Source organism: Spinacia oleracea, chromosome 5 (genome assembly GCF_020520425.1).
Source record: "Spinacia oleracea cultivar Varoflay chromosome 5, BTI_SOV_V1, whole genome shotgun sequence".
NCBI lineage: Eukaryota > Viridiplantae > Streptophyta > Magnoliopsida > Caryophyllales > Amaranthaceae > Spinacia > Spinacia oleracea.
The window spans coordinates 18,331,298-18,347,858 of NC_079491.1; the positions used below are offsets into that span (position 1 = coordinate 18,331,298).

Genomic DNA, 16,561 nt, shown 5'->3' on the forward strand with positions numbered 1-16,561 from the left:
TTGATGAATTAATAGAGTGACGATCAATTTGTCAATCATGTTTAGTATATTAACGATCAATTAATTTGTATACCTGGATTATGAAGAGGGTTTATGAATTGTGATTACCCATTTTTTGAATGATTAAGAAGTTTAATTTCCGGATTTAGCTCTGATTAATTTTGGGTTTTTTCTACATTGGGGGTTCCCCTTTTTGATTTTTTATATACTTCGTAGTAAACTTCTACTGCATAATTGAATTTCCTCGGTTTAATTTAGCCTTCTTATATATCCGCTGCATTAGGGTTCTGTAGAGCTATCTATTGCGCAAAAAAAAAAAAATTGGGGTTTTTTAGTCAACCGTCATTCAATCAAGGATAATGGGCCCTGTAATCTCTAACTCAAGTAAAAAAAAAAAAAAAAAAAAAGGGAAAGGGAGTTATACCAATTAACCTCACCAAATTAGGAAAGGGCGTTAAAAATCAGAACAATTATTAATTTTCAAAACTGAAATTTTAACAAATAAGGAAAATTCTTTTTAAAAAATGATTCAGCGTAATGGGCCCTGTAATCTCTCACTCAAGTCAAAAAAATAAATCAGGAAAGACGAAAGAGAGTTAAACCAATTAACCCAACCAAATGAGGAAAGACCGTTAAAACCCTGTAATCTCTAACTAAAGTAAAAAACAAATCAAACAAAAATCAATTAATATTACACATTGATTACAGTTGCCAAAATTAATATTTATCTTTTTGCCTCAAACAAGTTCCAAAGTAAACCAAATTTCCTCAAACGAGTTCCATCATAAAAGCTCCATAACTACCGATATATGTAAGTACACTTTTTTCCCAGATTCATGCACAAAATAAAAACAAAAATACTCAAAAGTTTATATCAATTGTAGATATGTATCGTTTAAATTGGCAAAGATAACTCAGATAAGGAGATCATGGTTTCGTTCGTTGACATTTTCGTTAAAGTTGTCTATTGATATTTCTAATGCTCCATGGATCCGATTATCTCAATTTCCTACCGTAAGAAAGGTATTGTTCTAACTTTGAAGTTTGAATGATGTCAACATATTAAATACAGTACTACGTACATGATTGTCTAACTTTTGCTTCTTTTATTTTTTACAATATTTCCGAGTCGTTGCATATGTATGTCGTGTTGATCAAGTTGATAACGTCATAAATGAAGCATGCAATCATTGCCTCAAAAAAGTTATCATTTTTCAAGGATTTTAAGAGTTCCAATCTTGCAATCTTGTAACTATTCCAAGGTAATTATCTAACTTTTTTTTATACTTAAACTCACATTATAATATAAAATATCTAAATTAATTTTTTAATTTCGTTTTATAGGTTATTACTTTGACTTACCACATTTGATAAAGTGGTAATTTGAGAGTAACAATATTACATGACCTTGCACAACACTTTTTGGGCTGGTTAGCTACTGAAATAAAATCACTACTTCAACAGGTTTCAAACTAATACTCTGACTACATAAACTTATGAATTAATTAGCTCATCTTGTATTTAACATGAAAAAAATTATTTTTTAACGTTCATGCTGCCTAATTAATGGACGCATTCGGATCATGAAAAAAGTATTCTCATGCTTGGAAACAAAGCTTTTACAAAGGTGTTACCTAAAAGGAGATTTTAATCCAGAACATTCTTATAATGTTACTTATGTGTTGCACATCGATTGGGCAGAGTGCATGTGGTTAAGCAAGTATATTGCGAGCAAGAGAAGAAAGTGATACACACTATTTTTATGTTTAATTTAATTACTTCAGTACTGAGATTTTGATTTTTTGTTGGGATATGTTAGTTGTAACAATACAATTATAATTTTTTAATACTTTCACACGCATCGCGTGCATATAAGACTAGTAAGTCTCTATAAGAACTACTGAATTAGTATGCATCTGTTAGCTTAGTATTAGTAACATGACAACTTTTGTTTATGTTGAAAATATTACTCTGTATTATACTATGAGATATTTTATTTTAGGTTTATAAAAAGTCGTTAAACAAATAATCCATAGTTTTCTGTTCACTTTTTCTCTTCTTTTTTACAATATTTTGTAGAAAAAATAAATAAAAATACAGAAATAAGTTTATAACCGGCCGGTTCAATATCAGACCAGTTTGGATCGATTTTTTCGATCTAGTATCGGTTTTAGTCTAAGTATTATCGGTCCCCTCTTCTGATCTTGAATAATCAAAATTCTAGTCTTTGGTATGCTATGGATTTTTCCGATCCAGTACAGGTCTGGACCGGTGAACACGGCTACAAATCTAAATATTAACCTAGATAATTCTCCAAAACATCAAAAAAACAAATAAATGCTAAAAACTCAAAAGCTATTCCAAAATGATGCCCCAGGAGCACTTTAACCGTTTGCGATTTCACAAATTCTTATTTATAAGGGTTGTAACAAAAAATATTGTACACCGAAGTAAAAGTTACCTCAAAATACTTAAAAGTTAAGCTTATATATGTAAAAGTTATCTATTTTTTAGTGAATTTTATTTTTATTTTAATAAAACTTATTTTTTCAAAATCATTAATAATGTACTCCCTCCGTTTCTTTTTGATCTTCCTATTTGGAGTTTTGGGTGGAAATTAAGAAATTGGAATCTTTTAATGATTGGGTGTAAGAGTAATGATTGGGTGTAAGAGAAAATAATAAATAAATGAAGAAAGTAATAAAGAAATGAAGGAGAGAGAAGATATTTTTATGAAAGTAATAAAAAATCATAAAAGTGGGGTTGGTGGGTGAATAGGGAAATGTGAATGAATTAAATAAGAGATGGTGGAGAAATTTATGGTAAAAAGTCATGTCCCAAAATAGAAACAGGAAGATCAAATAGAAACGACATTTATAGAAACAGGAAGATCAAAAAGAAATGGAGGGAGTATAAAATTATCATTTAACCTTTTGAAATGTTTATCTATCAAAATTTTTTATTAATATAAAAGTTAATCAAGATTAGGTTAAAGTTACAAAAGAATGAGTAAAAGTTAATTTGGTGTACAATAAATTTATTGTACACCTTGTGCGCGCAAGACCTTTTGTTGCAATATATTTTGCAAGCCTCGCATCAACAAAATATAATTATATATAAAAAATTATACTACGTAGTATAAAGTATATACTTTGTATAATGGAGTAGTATGAAAGAACTTTGTTGTCGATGAATAGATTATGGAATAATTTCGAAACTAAAGGGAGAACCAAGCAGTCTCCCTCCCTGCCCACAGACACAAAATTTCAACCATGAATGGTGTATCAAATTATCAATTATCAGAATAAATAAAATAAGGAACGTAATGCATTAAATCTATCAAATTATGGGGATGTAGCTCAGATGGTAGAGCGCTCGCTTAGCATGCGAGAGGTACGGGGATCGATACCCCGCATCTCCACTTTTTTTTTTTTTAATTTTTGCATTCCACTGCAGTTTCCTTGTGTTGTCGTTAGGGATGGAAATATCCAGTGGATGATCCATTAACCCGGTCACCCGCTATAATTAAATGGGTGAAAACCCGAATGATGCGGGTGATGTTTTTTTATCCGTCACCCATTTATTTTAAATATATTATTTATATTAATATATAAATCCATTATGTATTAAAGTTAGTGCTTATTTAATTTTCTTTTTTGGTTATAAGTTATGCATGATAAGAACTAATTATATGTTTTGGAAATAAGTGAAGGTATGTAACCTTTTTCTTTTCGTTAATTATTATGCATATTATTAGATGGTGAATTTTTAATAGTTAATAATTTTCAACCGAATATCACCCGATTCACCCGGTTCACCCGCGGGTGATGGATGGACGGAATGCGGGTGATGAGTAAAGCGGGTGACGGATGGACCGGGTGGAGCGGATGGAAGGGGGTGATGGATGCGGGTGATGCTCCACCCGACTCAAATCTCACCCATTTCCATCCCTAGTACTTGTTGCTGCTTTCTCCATAGCTTACTATTGATGAGAAGAGTTTCCAACCCAACAAAAATCATCCCCAAAAACCCACAACAGATTGAAAATACAACTCCAAACATCCAGTTCTCCTGTCGTAGTTTGCTGATATATAAGCCATGGCCAGAATTTATTTTCTTTGAATAATCTCACTGTCTTTTCACAAGAATTCCTTAGAAATCCGACAAAAGTAATGTAAAATAGAGTTTGAGGGAGAGAAAGGGGGGAAGCGAGGTGGCGCATGCATGCATTATATTATACGATCGAAAGGATAAATTTTCTTTTATTTCATAATTTATTACATGCACGAACAAGCTAGGACCAGTAGTAAACTGATTTGCCTTGTTTACTCCGTAGTACTCACTAAACCATTACAGAGGCACAGAGCTAGTAATTAAAACAGCAGAAAAGCGAGTAGACTACATGAACACGACACCACACGACATGACACGCCCAGAGTTAGCAGCTTAACACGACACGACACGACACGACACGACACGCCCATAGTGAATTTGACTACCATCTTGTTTTACAAATTCCGCCAACAACAGGTAATTGAACACATACTGAATCAGAGCAACAATTGGGTCCGAAGACAGTGTGACAATACGAGCCTGCATAACTGCAAGACAAAACATTCTCCACCTTTGGTTCCACTGCTCTCTTTGTCCACACCTCTTCGATCACGTATACCTTTGCCATTTCTTCAGAAGCTGCGTTTTTTATGTTTAATTAATACTTACTTATATCACCATATATCAATAAAATAGATTTAAAAGGAAGAAATAAAAATAACCTGTTACAACAGTCAGCATCAACAGCATTGCTAAAACAGCAGGTGCTAGGAGTTTGAATGACACACTCACCATTTTCTTTTAACTGTTTACTATTTTTTTCAATTCGAGCTGCTTATGTTTTTTTTTTTTTGCTCTACCATTTCCTCACACAAGCTTTCCTATTTATAGTGCTAGCTACAAACTTCACGTGGATGGATTATGTTTACGTGGTGCATTTTTGCTACCTCCTCCACATGCCTTTTGAAACTTTACACAAATTAAGAATTTGTGTACAATAAATATATCTTGTAATACCGGTTGTAAAGTTACCCTAAAATACTTTAAAATTATCCTTTTTTTTTTTACAAACACCGGTTGTAAAATTCTTTATATTGTATTTTATTTTATTTTTTGACATGAAAATTTACTTTTTTTTTTTTATCATCTCACCTCCACAACATTTACAACTTTTCACTTATTTTCTTTTACTTTAATCTTTTTTTCTTTTCTTACATCCACCCACATTTTTACACATCTATCTTACTTAATTTATTCATATTTTATTACATTTACACATACTTTTACACAATTTTTATAATTTTTCTTAACATTCGTGCACATAGTAGATTTGATCATCATAAGCCCGATTATGATAGAAAGATGAGGATTTGAGGTTATGACATCAAGTATTATTATACGTGTTGATTATAGGCACTTTGAGGATAAGATACTAATATTCTATTCCCCCGACGACCCTACCGTACCTAGGCCGATGCCCATAGGGTTAATTACTTGCTTGAAGTGTTGGAAATTCTCATTGGGAAACATAAAGGAAAAAAAGAGTGAAAAATAAGAGAGTCCCACATGGAAGAAACTCTTCATATTCTCCTAGTTTATTAATTGGGAAATGGGTGTAACTCTTGTTTAAGAAAGTGTGAGAGTGGTATGGGTGGAAACATCACACAGGCGCGCGTCGGGCCGGGCCTCGGCCTTGGGCCTTGGTACTTGGGAATGCGGTTCGCGGGCGTGGGGTGGATTTTGTGGGCCAACTCTATTCTTTTTGGTAACTGGACCGTTTTGGTTAAGTTATTGTTACGGGAATCTGTATGGATTACGTAACCGTTGGATTAACTACCATTAATTGCGTCCGTTACAACATTGATTATTTCTGACTGTTTTTTGCTGTTGCAATCCTCATTCATTTCAGCCGTTTCTGTCTGTTGGCTTGCTTTGATTCAGATTACTTAAATCAGAATTTCGGATTCTTTCAACACACAAAAAAAAAATTATTCACACAGAAAACCGAAAACTCATTCTTTCTCTCACACAAAATTGCTCTCGATTTTGGGCATATGTTCTGACACCATCCGGCTTTGTGAGTGCACACAACGTCGGAGTTGCGCTAATCCTGGAGGGCGACCGCATTCTGTTCTACTGCACCGGGAGGTAGCGCGGAATCGTCTTTTAGGACAGTGGGTGTCCACGACGCAACAATTATTCTTCATTCAGTTCATCGAATCAGATAAGTTTGTTCTAATTTTGGTTTATTCGCAACATGAAGCACCCCAGATAATTGAGTATAATCTGAGTTAATTTTAAGAAGTGTTATTAATCCGAGTTAAAGTAAAGTACTTCTACATAAATAAAACAAAAGGTCTTGTGCGCACAACGTGTACAATAAATTTATTGTACACTAAGATAACTTTAACCCTTTTTTTGTAACTTTAACCTAATTTTGATCAACTTTTATATTAGTAAAAAAAAATTGATAGATAAATATTTTAAAGGGTTAAATGATTAATTTTATATATTATTAGTTAGTTTGAAGAAATAAGTTTTACTAAAATGAAAAAATTTATCACTGAAAAATAGATAACTTTTACATATATATGCTTAACTTTTAAGCATTTTGAGTTAACTTTTACTCTGGTTTACAATATTTATTATACACCCATTGTAAATAAGAATTTGTGTAAATAAAATACATCAAGTTAAAGTAAATTGAGACTAAAATGTGAGAATATGGGCAACAAGTGCGATTTTTGGGTTACTTTTTCCAATAAATAAATAAAAACAGAACTGCTAATTACAACAAATTAATAGGATAAATACAATAACTTAATAAAATACTTCCTCCGTCTTTTAATACTCGCAACGTTTGTTAGTTTCACGCATGCCAATGCACAACTTTGATCATTTATATCTTAAATTCTCTTTATGCAAAAATTATAAAAAGTTGATATTTTGAAAATACACATTGAGACGAATCTAACAAGATCCTACATGACTATGTTTTATCTTATATAAAAAACACTACGAATAATCAAAGTAGATTATATGTATAGTGACAAAAGTCCAAACGTTGCGAGTATTAAAAGACGGAGGAAGTACGTTAGTATTTTTCTGTAAACAACTTTTCTCTAATTTTTCTATGCATTTAATTTTTGGAAATTTTGTGAAACACTACCTTTAAGTTTGGTGGTTTTGTGAATTGCTACCTTTTAAAAACTTTTTTAAATTTAACTACCTTATAAGTTTGATTTGTTTGACTAACACTACCATTTGACGTTTTCCGTTAATGTTTTCCATCGTGTATTTCTTCTATTCTTTTGTATAGCTATATTTATTTGCCGTTTTGTTCATTTGCCATATTAAATAAATGTTGTCGTGGGGTTCAATGATGAAAAACATTAACGAAAAACGTTAAATGGTAGTGTTAGTGAAACAAACCAAACTTATAAGGTAATAAAATATAATTTCCTTTTTAAAAGGTAGCAATTCACAAAACCACCAAATTTAAAGGTAGTGTTTCACGAAATATCCTTTTTTATACTAGTACTTCTTTACATAAAGAACTTAAACTAAAGAACATCATAAAAACCAAAAGCTACAACGTCCCAAGCTCGCATGCAATTTGTTTGTCTTTTATTTAATTGTCAATATGTATATTTATAGTGACTATTGTCACATTGTTGCTTTCTTCTTTGCATGACAAACACGTATAATTGCCAAAGATATCTAATGGATATTGTAAAGACAAAATTAACACAAATCCATATATTTAAGGTAGTGTACAACCAATGTTGTGAATCGCAGTTAAAGTTAATTCAAAAAAAGGTAAAAATGAAAAGGAATTAGGGGGTTAATACGAAACAATAAAAAGGGTGATAGTTACATTCAAATATTATATTATTAATTGTAATCAATGGGGATGTAGCTCAGATGGTAGAGCGCTCGCTTAGCATGCGAGAGGTACGGGGATCGATACCCCGCATCTCCATTTTATTTTATTTTTGTGAATTACACCTTAATGTGAATCTTAGTAGAAATTCCTTTACCCTTCATTGACAAATTAAGGGGGGGGGGGGGGGGTCGAGGTTCAATTAGAGTACTCCCTAGTCCCTACCATAAAAATGTATATAAAAATATCAGTATAAGAGCTCCTAATTAGAACTAATGAAGTTCTTGTGGTTCTAAATTTTACTTGTCCGATTAGAACACTAGTCCCTAAATACTAGACCACATTAAATCCCGGAAAAAATATTCAAGGAATTTAGAAACAACAGTAACTCTGTAATTATCCTTCACAATAGTTTCTATTTAGAAGTCTGGTTAAGGGTATCGTCAAAGGTAATATGAGTACATGGAACTTCGGATTTTAACCTGCAATGTTTAGAAAGTAGCACATTACTACGACAGACAAAATAGATATGTGACCAATTAATTCCAGATGAAGGGAGTATGCCTTACAAAAGCAAAACTTATCAAATGCACAAAACAAAATTGTATTGCCACATGATTTCATCATAGTAAATGGTAAAAGGTAATTCTAACCAAGCTAATGACTAAGAAACTTCTGAGCAGAAGGGTTGTAATTACTCTGTATAATAGAATGTGTCCAGAAATAATAACATTTCAATTATAGCGTACATGAATGACCATTCGTGTTTCTCCTGTAAAAGGCAAACTACAAACCTAAATGTGACTCTGAATTACACTATTTGCTTTAAGAAAGAACGACCACTAACTACAAATGTCAAAATCGGTAAGACAAAAACTGGCTCCATCGATAATCCAATCACCTGCAAAATTTGTCAAACTCATAGATAAAGCTCGATGTTACTTAAATACTCATCATCCTTTCACAGGTAGATAAAAGCAACGATGCTGAATTGGATGTTCCACCGGAGAAGAAAGTTGTATAGAGATGGACATATCATGAAAGCTTTCTCGATAGATTTTTCAAACCACATCCCACACATTTAAGTATGACAGTGCCTGTTGAAGGATCAGGTTTGATGGCAAATGTAACACTCAGAAACTCTTTTATCAGCCTCAATGCTTCTATTCCATAGGGAGAAAGTTTTCCTACACGGATTTTAGATACATCTTGAGGGCACAAAGCACAAAGAATATATAACAACCCCTGCAAAACCAGTAAATATAAAGAAAATGGTGTAGTTAGTGACTTGGTGGAATAGGATTTTAGAAGGCAAATAAACTGAATTCTGTAATCCTAAATAAGCAAAGATAGTTTCTTAAATCACTTATACTGTGCAACTAATATCAATTCAAGAATATATTATAATAAACAAAAATATAGAAGACACGTTGGCTATTTCGAATTGTTTTTTTTAATCACATTACTATGTCAGGAATTACTACTCAGCCAAAACATATCAAATACTTTTGCCTTCAAAAAATATGTCCAACTTAGAAGAGAAAGTTGAGGTTATCTTCAACAAATAAAATAAAACAGAACCAGCATGGGGATCTTTAGTATTAATCTGCTATCAGAAAGGGTTTTTTTATTGCAAATTCAAATGAAGGAGTCAAAATGGACAAACCAAATGCAGTTTCATTTCTCACACTGAACGATAGAGAAACCACCATTACCATGCTAAGGAATTGTAAAGGTCTATTATCACTATTGATTCAGGTCTAATTAGATTGCAATTCATTTGATCTCAAAACAAACTCGGCTTAAAACAAGTTCTATGGCTTTCAAAGTAAGTACAATGCAGCATATTTCTTACGAAGTATATTATTATAAAAAAAGAACCACTTTAATCTTCGGTGGTCAATACTAAGTTTATTCATCAAGCTGTCAAAGTAATCTATTAAAACAATAATCTAAAAATACCATAGCTCAAAAATATTTAAAAACAGTCAGGAGTATTTGTTAATATAAAAATATAGTCAAGATGTTGGCGTGGAAGTAGCTTTTACTAAAATATGGTAACAGAAAATAATGTGTAAAATCAATATAAGCATTTGAACCCACTTGACACACAAGTATCTATGATTGTTGATAGCACAAACCTGATGTGTGGAGTCCACCACTCCCCCCTGCTCAATTTCACCAAGTAAAGCAGAAGCAATTTCCACACCAACATCCGCAGGTGGCTTCAGATCTGCCCTCTCATCGTCTTCAATCTCAGCTGTCTCCTCTTTTCGTGGATAAGAAATAGTAGTATCAACAGAAATGTAGCATCCAGAAGTGGTTTCAGCGACCAGTGAAATACCAAAGCCGGGGGAACTGAATCAGAATCAGACATCCATACAAAATAAGTCACCATAACTCAAAGACAGGGGTACAGGGTAACATCAATAGTAGCACAACCAAACAGGAAACTAAGGACTATTACACAAAGCACTACTTTCTCATCCTGTAGTCGATTTAACCATTTCAAAAAACAACCAAACGAGAGTAATACTCTGGTGGGGAAGTGTACTTTCTCATGATATTTATAACCTCATGCCAGAGACATGCATGCACTTTCGGGTTAAGGGAGAAATTATAGGCAAAAAGAAGCAGAAGCTTACTTTCCAGCTTGTGCACCAGCCTTGTGATCGGTGAAGATATGGACATCAGGAAGCAAACGATTGAAAATCCCACGAGCAGCATGTATAATTGCATTTTCAAACTGAGCCGATACTCGAGTAGAAAAAGACACCCCTCTGATGCGTTTAACCATTCCCTCATCAATCCAGTTCACTGCCTGAATGGAGAGGATATATAAGACATGGAAGTATGACTCAAGTAAATAAAAAGGCTAAAAAAGACTTACCATTAAACTAGTATGCACAATTGGTACTGACAAAACTACTTCTCCACCACCCAGAGGGGGTACTCCACGGTTCTCAATTTTCAGCTCCAGACCTTCTGAAGGAACTCCAAAGCGTTTCAAAATGTTCAAGGTAGTTGACCGGAAGGTATCAATGGATGGATCCTTAGAATCGTTCGTTATACCTGGTGAGAAAATAACTTAAGTCACTTGAATTCTAAGACCTTAGCAGCAACTTTGAAATGAAAAAAATTTGTACAGCACTAAGAAAACTTCCAAGTTACGAGAAAGAATCAGAAAGGAACAGATGCTAACAGCCAGTTCAAGTAAAGAAGCATGCATGAACTGTTTTCCTCAACAAAGGTGGGTAGATTATTTAGTGCTTCAATTTAATGTTTATTACACCTATAGTTTATTTTGGGTATGTTTCAATTATCCTAATTAGCTAAAAAGCACCTTCCCTAAATTCTTCTTCGTAATTCCCTTCTATTCTCTGTGTTTCAATATCAAAAGAGGTGAATCCATTGCAGACAGCTTCCAGTATTCTAATACACCATCAACAAAATTTCCTACTAGTTCCAATAACTGCGGACTAATTCACTAAGAAGAGCTTTTTCATTATCATAGTACTGTAATTTATTGAGTATTACTGTAGAATTTAAGGCAATCAAGTGTCTAACAGATTAACAGGGTAACATCAATAGTTCATTACCAAAAACAACGTACTAAAGTTTAACCAATAAAAGCATGAATGTCCAACAAGTTAAACCACACATTTTCCAGTAACAATAAAAACAGAACTCCAAAACTGCACCAGAATTCCAGTAAGAAAAACAAAGGGTGGCATGTGCAAGTGGCATACAAGTTCCAACCTCTAAAACAACCTAAATCGAAACGAAAAACACAAGGTGAGAACACTAATCAAACATAAATCAAACACAATAAATGCAGTACCTTTGAGCCTAATTGAAAGAGGCTTCTTCCCAAACAAACCTAAAACCACAAGTGGTTCCAAGAAATAACCAATTGAACGACTCAACCCACAATCATGAACCAAATACTTTCCACCCATCACAATACCAGGCTTATACTTCAATTTCGTACCTGCAATCAACGATTAATAAAAAATAAATAACAAAAACAATAAGAATCCTTACACCCTAGAAAAACCCTAAACCCCATTTATTGAAAAATTGAACATACCAGTTTCATTAATTTCAACATGACAATCATCGCAGACTTTTTCGATGAGTCGTAGGAGAGAGATTTCGTGAGGACGAAGGCCGGGGATTGTTTCATTTGATCGAATGTCGACGATGAGAATTGGAGTTGAGGAGAGTGTTGAGAGAAGAAGACGTAGCCTTAGGTTTTGGCTGCCTTGAAGTTTCTTGTAGTTTATCTTCGCCATTTTCACTTGCTTGAGCTTCTCGACTGATGAAGAGAGCTCTTCTTCTTTACGGCGGGGAAATATCGACCCGCGGATGGTGCAGTGGCTGCACGTAGATCTACGTGCACCTACACCAAAACGCAAAAATAAAAAAAAAAACAAAAAGTACATAAGAAACTAAATAGAAAGAACATAATAATAAAGTAAACGAAAAGAACATTAACCAGAAGCTGAAAAGAACACTAATGTTAAAAAAACTAAAGAAAATGTACAAAATTGAAAATACCATATTCTCTCCTGATACACTATAAAAAGAATAACTATTTTACAAAAAGAACATCATGTGCAAAATGCAACAGAAAAAGAAAAAAAAAACATATTCTCGATAATATTATAAAAATTAAAAAACAGTAAAAAGTTAAAAAGAACACAAAATAATTAAAAAAATAACAACAACTTTTTTAGAAAACACAAAGAACAAAATCAAAAGAAAAATAAAATAACAAAAACTCAAAAAAATTTAAGAAAAAGACAAAAAAAAAAAAAAAAAAAAGAGCAAGAGAACAAAACACATGAAAAAAACAACATTTTCATTTTCCTTATCGAACAAAAGAACAGAATGAAAGGGACGAAAAGAACAACAAATCTATGTCCTTTTATTAGTTGTATTTGTTCTTTTCAAACCACTTAGTATTCTAATTAAAAAGACAAAAACGACGATATTTTGAAGTACTTAAAACTAGATCTATATTTTTATTTAAATGTATTTTTATTCTTATCCAACGCATCAGATCTATGTTCTTTTATTAAGTATTATTTGTTCTATTCAAACGATTTTATGTTCTAATTAAAAAAAGACGAAACGACGATTTTTTGATGCACTTAAAACTAAATCTATATTTTTTTTTTAAAGTATTTTTGTTCTTTTACCACGAATCAGACTATGTTCTTTTTTAAGTGTTATGTGTTCTTTTCAAACCATTATATGTTCTTTTTTTAACAATCTATGTACGTTGATATAAAAGAACAAACTATGTTGATTTAAAAGAACAAACTATGTTGATGTCACAGTAAAAATAAAGTTGTGAAAAGAACATTACAATTTGAAAAGAACATTAGAGGAAAGAACCAGGAAACGTACCTTAAACACTTGATCAACATTTATCAGGAGCATCAATATCTTTTAATAAATCTTCAAAAACTGATCTCAATCCTCGGAAAATATCACGCTCTCCAGATATTCTCTTGCTTCAAAAACTAGCCAAATTGAACTGGTGTTTTTCTTAATTCACTCATTTTTCAACAAAGGAGAAACATTTAGAAGGAATTTTAGAGAGAGAATAAGGAGAAAATACATTTTTACTCTTTCACTCACCATCTCACTCCTTCTCTCTCAAAAAATCTCTCTTATGTTGAGAGAATATAAATCCTCTCCTCTTTCTCTCTTTAAAATGTATTTATAAAATGACTAATAGTTATGATTCATAAGTACAATTATTATATATATAGTTGCTGAAAAATAGAAAATGAAAAAATAGGAAGTAGAATAAAAGAATAACAGAGAAGGAGAAAGGAAAAATTCTTAAAGAGTGCATAATGAGAACTATGCACGTGTTTTTATTTTGTTCTTTTAGCAGAATATTATAAAAAGAACAAATAAAAAGACTAAAAGAACAAATAGAGAGACTAAAAGAACAGGTCAAGTAGCTTGTCCAACAATAATATATGATTCGGAATCATCATTTTCTTATGAATTATCAAGCACATTATTCAAAATATCTGAAAAAATAATAGGTTAACATGTATAAAACCGGCCAAGAAAAAGAACACAACCAAAAGAACAAAGGATAAATAAAAAGTAAGAAGAAAAATAACACAATAAAATAAAAAGAACAAGTTATGAAACGCAAATGAAATTGAAAATAATAAAAAAGAAGAACACAATAGAATGAAAGAACAAATTATCAAACGCAAATGGTCTATTTTTCTACAATAATAAAACTGTTCTTTTAATACGAGCATAAAGAAATTGTTCTTTTAATACGAGCATATGTTCTTTTAATACGTAAAACTGTTCTTTTCTGGAAAAAAAATCGTAATTACATAATCCAAATCTTCAAAATCAGCGATTTCAACGAAATCAGCGTGTTGTTACATAATTTGATTCATTAAAATCATCAAAACCATCAAAACTCGATTATTACAAAAATAAAATCATCAAACACACGATTATTACAAAATCAAAATCATCAAAACCTAGAATTTATTATTTCAAAATTGAAAAATTACCTTCCAAAATCTGATTATCAGCTGCAGAATTCAGATTTGAAGAAGAAGAATCGTTTAATTTGATGTTGAAGCAGAAAAATCAACGAATTTTTGGGAATTTTCACTACTTTCTCTCGCTAAGAACCATTTTAGAAAACATAGTTCATACTTTCTCTCTCCTCTTCCCAATTTGAGTTCAAAACATAAAATCTAGAAGAATATATATTGCAAGAAGAAAGCAAATCGAATAAAAAACGCGAATTACAGAGCTGAAAAGAACATAGTCTTTAATGTTCTTTTGTTCTAGAGTATTGTTCTTTTGTTCAAGGAAAATGTTATTTTGTCCCCGTGATTTAATGAAACACGCGCGTTTTATGTGTTTTTTATGTCGTTTTGTTTCAGGTGCACCTAGAGCACGGTGCACACGTCTGCACCATCAAATTTGCGGAGAAATATTGGTGTGTTCTCTCTCTCCTCGGAAACTCTACAACCCTAAACCCTAAGCCCTAAACCTTAAATAGTTAAAATCTGAAATTAGGTTTAGATATGGGCCTTATTATTAATCGCCAAAATTTAAGCTCCTTAATTATTAGCCTAACTTCAGCTTGGATCCAAGTCTTCGATTATCATATCCTATCCTGCTATTAATCCTAGAGAGCTTGGCCCCCACGTTAAGGAGTAAATTCTTTAGTTCCCCTATAAAATACAAGATCACAATATCTATAGCTAATTAACCTCGCTAATGGAAAAAAAAAAAAGTGCAAAACCCTAGCTATCAAATTCATCAAAATGCATTTTTGTTAAAACCCTAACCGGAACTACCATAACCTTAGAGGTTGAACCAAGCGATACGATCCTCAACCTAAAATCAAAGATCCAAGAAAAAGAAGGAATCGTGGTAGACGAACAACGTCTAATTTGTTCCGACAAAAAACTTTTAGAGTTCGATGATCAAAATTATAGTGAGTTAAACGAGATTGAACATGAGCACAAACACAAAAATTGGGGTTATAACACTATAGAGGATTACGATATCAAGAAGGGTATTGTTAGTTTCACAGAGTTCCTCAAGAGGGGGGTGAATTGATATTTTACGGTTTTATAAAAATTAAACTACTAGGAACAGAAACAGTAAAATATGCAAGCAAGATTTAGCGTGGAAAACTCTCTAGGCCCAATAGAGTGGAAAAAACCACGGCCCCTTTGGGGACTTAAACACATTCACTAATTAGGCAAAACAACTCAGTTTCTTTACAAGCTTAATCTACTCGGGCCACAATCTGTTAATCGCCTCTGATTACAGATGACCAGGAACAACCCCTCGTTGTTCCTTCCCTTATGGTACAGTCCCTCAACTGCTTCTCCTCACAAATCTCTTGTGAGATCTTCTCTCTTGCTCAAGTAAGCCTGACTCAGGCTTATCATACAATAACTCAACACTTTAGTTTGAAACGAATAGATATTAAACTAATACTAATACAAGATATAAGACCACGTAACAAATACTGCTCTATATGGGAACAGGAACAGACTCTTTAAAGATTAAGACTTTAAGGGTAATACCTGAAAGCTTCCGGTTAATGTAAATAAGTCTGATAAAAAACTTTCGCAAAGAACTTGAGGTGTATATATAAGAAACTAAGAGTTTACCCTAGATTCTAATTCAACACAATTTAGGACTCTTTTCAAAAGATAGATTTTCGCAAATAACTTCTTTAAAACGCGTTTAGATAAAATCAACAAAAGGTCTTGTGCGCACAAGGTGTACAATAAATTTATTGTACACCAAGATAACTTTAACCTTTTTTTTTGTAACTTTAACCTAGTTTTGATTAACTTTTATATTAGTAAAAAAAATTGATAGATAAATATTTTAAAGGGTTAAATGATTAATTTTATACATTATTAGTTATTTTGAATAAATAAGTTTTTACTAAAATAAAAAAATTTATCACTGAAAAATAGATAACTTTTACATATATATGCTTAACTTTTAAGTATTTTGAGTTAACTTTTACTCCGGTGTACAATATTTATTGTACACCCATTGTAAATAAGAATTTGTGTAAAATCAATCTTTACG

General features: G+C 32.2%; 1 protein-coding gene and 2 non-coding genes across 3 annotated transcripts; 2 read left to right on the plus strand and 1 right to left on the minus strand.

The window, feature by feature from the left end:
• The first annotated feature begins 3,348 nt into the window (after positions 1-3,348).
• On the plus strand, positions 3,349-3,421 carry TRNAA-AGC (transfer RNA alanine (anticodon AGC)). Its single transcript has one exon. It is a non-coding gene; the product is annotated as a tRNA-Ala (tRNA).
• Positions 3,422-7,962: 4,541 nt separating this feature from the next.
• TRNAA-AGC (transfer RNA alanine (anticodon AGC)) lies at positions 7,963-8,035 on the plus strand. The gene has a single exon. It is a non-coding gene; the product is annotated as a tRNA-Ala (tRNA).
• A 587-nt stretch (positions 8,036-8,622) lies between these two features.
• On the minus strand, positions 8,623-12,339 carry LOC110787311 (probable RNA 3'-terminal phosphate cyclase-like protein). Its single transcript, XM_021991925.2, has 6 exons — positions 12,027-12,339; positions 11,778-11,927; positions 10,827-11,008; positions 10,582-10,757; positions 10,078-10,294; positions 8,623-9,181 (listed from the first exon to the last, which is right to left on the minus strand). The coding sequence occupies exons 1-6, from the start codon at positions 12,229-12,231 to the stop codon at positions 8,972-8,974; spliced, it is 1,140 nt and encodes a 379-aa protein (XP_021847617.1). The 5' UTR covers positions 12,232-12,339; the 3' UTR covers positions 8,623-8,971.
• Between the last annotated feature and the right edge of the window lie 4,222 nt (positions 12,340-16,561).